At 47.3% G+C, this 4,361-nt stretch overlaps 1 protein-coding gene across 1 annotated transcript in view; it reads right to left on the bottom strand.

Annotated features, from left to right (window-relative positions):
- Positions 1 to 165: 165 nt before the first annotated feature.
- Positions 166 to 4,361, bottom strand: part of ADTRP (androgen-dependent TFPI-regulating protein) — a 53,294-nt gene continuing 49,098 nt past the window's right edge. The window contains exons 6-7 of the mRNA XM_015413988.1: positions 3,851 to 4,002; positions 166 to 433 (exon numbers count right to left, since the gene is read on the bottom strand). Coding sequence (XP_015269474.1) covers positions 387 to 433; positions 3,851 to 4,002 — 199 coding nt within the window. The 3' untranslated portion in view covers positions 166 to 386. The remainder of the gene's footprint in view (positions 434 to 3,850; positions 4,003 to 4,361) is intronic.

Raw genomic sequence — 4,361 nt, 5'->3', positions numbered from 1 at the left:
TACCACAGACCTGGAAGATTCCATATTCCAGCACAGACTGACCATTTTAATTGGCCCACACAGGCACAAGAGGCATTTGAATGAGTCTTCTATAGCAGGAGACTCCTCTTGGACCAGAGTAATACCTCCCATGGAGTAAGGTGAACCCCTCCCGAATTCTGCCCAGCTGTACCACCGGAAAAGTTTCTGCCCAGCCACACAGCTATAAGGAATCCTAGAATCCAGGTGTTTCCCAGCATCTGCTGGCTTGTCCGAAATCTTTTGAAGAAACTTAAATGTTGAACAGGGGCGGTGGTGGGGAATAGGTTTCACACAGAGATGTCTTCTTGTTCTCCTTCTCTAGTTTCAGGATATCAGTAGGGCTTGTTCTGGCATCCGTGGAAGTTTCATTTGCTTTTCTTCTTGGAAGAGTCAAATATGACAACAGTGTCACCTGTGCAAATGCAAAGAATGCAGAATCTTGTTGATTGGACAAAGACGACTAAAATATAAAGCAATTACGCTTTGCTGCCGCTCAGAATAGTAACCTATGTAACAGTGACTGGCAGTGCCTCAGCTAGATTATGAAATGGTGCTAGCTGTTTTCCCTTACCCCAGTTGCCAAACCAGAAGACAAACAAAGCTCGTAGCAACAGGGCTTGCTTGTGAGTAATTTGGGGATGCGGCCTTTGCCTCCTTTTCAGCGTAACTCTGAAGTAAACAGTCATTAACAGGCAAAACTGTAGCTGAGGCATATTATCAAGGAAATATTGTTTGTTGTGATTGGAGGAGGCGATCGAGGGTCTTGAACCATGAAACGTCTTTCCCAACCCCTTAACAGGAGATGTCGGGGAGTGAATTTAGGATCTTCCACATGCCAGCAGTGTTCCCTCTAAGCTGAGTTAGTGTGAGCTAGCTCACCGTTTTTTAGCCTCCGGCTCACACGTTTTTGTTTTCGCTCAGGAAGGATGGCTCCGGAGCAAACTGATTTATGCAGCAGCCAAATCACTTGCTCACAACTTTAATGCCATCAGCTCACAAAGTAGAATTTTTGCTCACAAGACTCCACAGCTTAGAGGGAACATTGCATGCCAGTCTTGTAATCTATCACTGAGCCACCCTTCCTTAATTCCATTGCTGGTCAGCGGGGGACGTGTCAACATACCCTTAGGTGGGGCAGCTACCAGGGCCCAGGACTTCTTTTGGGGCCCATTGCTCCTGACCCCTTCACACACACTTTCCATGCTACCTGTCCGTACCTGTGCCCCAAACTGCCCAGAGTCACTGAGGAAGGGCATGTGGGCGGTCTACACTGATATCACCCCTGATGGCAATGGCAGCAGTTGGCAGCACTCCCAGCCGCATACAGTGGGCAGGGCTGTCGGGGAAAGGGGGTGCGGGAACTGAGCACGGGCAGAAGGAGGGCCTGAAAGTGGGTGAAAGATGCATGGTCAAGTGGGGGGCATTCTGGTGTGGGGGCAGAAAGGGAGGGCATGGGGGGCCTCGTGGTGGCCTGAGGGGGCCCCTGGGCGCTGTCTAAGGGCCCCTCGAAGCCTGGGACCAGTCCTGTGAACGGCAGCAACAGATCATCTTACCCACTGAGAGCTGGACCCCACGCCACAGTATTTATACCCAGATTTGCTTCTTCGTCGTTGGCAGTTCCTAAATATTTTAGTCGTTTCATGGCACACATCAGCACGACAGAGACCACAGATGCCTGCTTATCCTGAGGTCAATTCCAGGCACGTGCCCCTGTTTTGGATCTGAGGCTGCGAGGGGATTTAACCCACAACCTCTGCATGGCTTTACCCGTCAGTTCTCTCCCACCCACCCCCCGTCCCAATTATTAGTGCTTTTAAAGGAGAAAAGAAGATGGGTTTTTTAAAGACGGATCTTACTTATTTAAACATTCAACCCACGTTTCTCCTGTACTGCTGGAGTCAAAGTACCTTATGCAATAAAAGCCACAAATTGCAAGTTAAAACAGGGATGCTCACGGAACGGCCTCTGTGCCATCCCACAGCCCAACTGTAATAAAGGTCTTAGGCAGAACTGGCCTCAGTCCTTTCCCCTGGAAAAAGTTCTTAAAGGGCCTCAGGCTCATAGTTCATTTATACCGTATTCTTTACAGTTGTAAGCAGCTTTGAGTCCACGCAGAAAGAAAAGTGGGGTACAAATGTTTAAATAAATAAAACGTAAGAAGGGCCCCACTGAACCTGAGCAGCGGTCCATCCAGTCCTGCATCCTGCCTCACACAGTGGCAAACCAGTTCCTCTGGAGGGCCAAAAACAGGGAACAGAGGCTGCAGCCTTCCCCTGACACTGCCTTCTAGCACGGGGATTCAGAGGTTAACTGCCCCTGAATGTGGAGGTTCTGTTCACTCAACATGGGTAGTTGCCACTGATAAGACACATCCTCCACGAATCTGTCAAATCCCCTTTTTAATGGTTTCTCTTGCCTGTGGCTATCACTACATCCTCTGGCACCAAATCCCAAATTTTTATCACTTATTGTGTGAAGAAGTAAAGAACAAATCAGGCAGAGTGGGGCTAAGCAAGTGGTCTTATTCAGCCTCGGCTGGAACATACTTTCTCCCCTGAAAGCAGCAGCAGCAGAATCCCTGCTTACTCTTGACAGTGCTGACAACAGCACGGGCCAAACCCATCCAAGGGCCGAAGGGTTCCTCCAGGACCAACCAGGGCCGTGCAAGCCCGCCGTTCACTTTTTAAAAGTGAAATGGAGTTACACGACCTTCATGCTTGTTTGTGCCTTAAAAAGCCTCTGAACTTCTTGAAACCCAGAAAGGTTCTACCGCTGTACAGCAGGCATAAAACAATCCCCTTCTAAAAGGCAAAGGTAAAGGTTTCCCTTGCTCGAAAGCCAGTCAAATCTGACTCTACGGTGCGGTGCTCAACTCCATTTCCAAGCCGAAGAGCCAGCACTGTCCGAAAACTTCTCTGTGGCCATGTGGCCGGCATGACTAAACGCCGAGGCACTCGGAATGCTGTTACCTTCCCACTGAATCAGTACCTATTTATCTACTTGCAGTTTCTAGCTTTTGAATTTCTAGGTTGGCAGGAGCTGGGGCCAGAGACGGGAGCTCACGCCGTCATGCAGCACTAGGGTCTCGAACCGCCGAGCTACCGACCTTCTGGTCTGCAGCTCAGTGTCTGAACCTCTGAACCACCGCGACCCCTTCTAGGCATGACCAAACCTGTATTTTCCTTTCTTTGTCATATGCTGCCTTCTTCTCTAATGCATCTGGTTGTGCCATCTTTAGACCCAGTGAACGCTCTTGATCCTGCTGTGGGCCTGCTTGCACTTACCACTCCAAAGTCATCCCTATGCATCCTGTGTGCGTGAACATCTGTAGGTCATAGTCATTTTGGGGAATATGCATAATACCACTGAAAATGGTAATGACCAGAAATTGCCCCCCTCTCCCAAACATCGGCCTGTTTGCGTGGCCATGGGTTATTTATTAATCTTGCTGCACAGTTAATTTCTGCTTCTAACTTTAGTGTTTTATCCAGTTTTCAAGCACTGAACGTAAAAGTATAAAAATATTGAAACGATTCTCTCCCTCCTCAATGAAAAACACACATTTTGTCGTGGTAAGCAGATATACTAACAGGTTCACCCGACATATGGAAAGAAAACAACAGAAGGAGTCTAACTCAGACCAGTCAGCCATTTGCTTGGTCACCTATGAAGAGTAGAAATTGTCTCCAGGTGATCAGGCAGGGAAGCTAGGATAGTTAGTGTGCTTCTCTCTCCCCTTGGGCGTGAGGTCTCCTGATGTACCAAAAAAGTGAGTAAAACTGTTGTGGCCTAGAAACATTTGATGACTTCCATGCAAGGACAGACTTACCCCAAATCATGCGGCAGAGAAATGCTCCCATATGACTGTAAAATATTAAGACTCCGATGGCGCCAAGGAAAAAGGCTGCTATGCCAAGTGGATTCAGGGCTTGGAAGATAGGATAGACCCACCACCCAGTTATCCGGTAAATATGCACAGTCCTAGGCAAGGAGAGAGAGAGTACCTTGTAAAATAAGCTTGTATTCATTTTTTTTTTAATTAGTCAATAGTACAGTAAACAACAATGGGATTTGGTATAAATATGACCAACACAAAATTACATATAATAAAATACTGCAACATACTGAGAAGGAACAGCAAATTTAGAGGTGTCATTATTGAAGACATATTCTAAAAAAGGAGATCATTTCGTGCATAAAGTAGATTTTGAACATGAACTATTAGTAGAGGAAGCCACTGCATCAGAGAGTTTATCCATGATGTAAAAGTCCCAGATTTTTAAGCGCCAAGAGGAAAGAAGAAGTTTGTCGGTGGATTTCCAGCTACTCGCAATAACCAC

This window comes from Gekko japonicus, unplaced genomic scaffold, assembly GCF_001447785.1.
Source record: "Gekko japonicus isolate JY-2015 unplaced genomic scaffold, Gekko_japonicus_V1.1 scaffold2143, whole genome shotgun sequence".
NCBI lineage: Eukaryota > Metazoa > Chordata > Lepidosauria > Squamata > Gekkonidae > Gekko > Gekko japonicus.
Note: the sequence above shows the minus strand (reverse complement) of the source record. Positions and strands in the feature narration are given on the sequence as shown.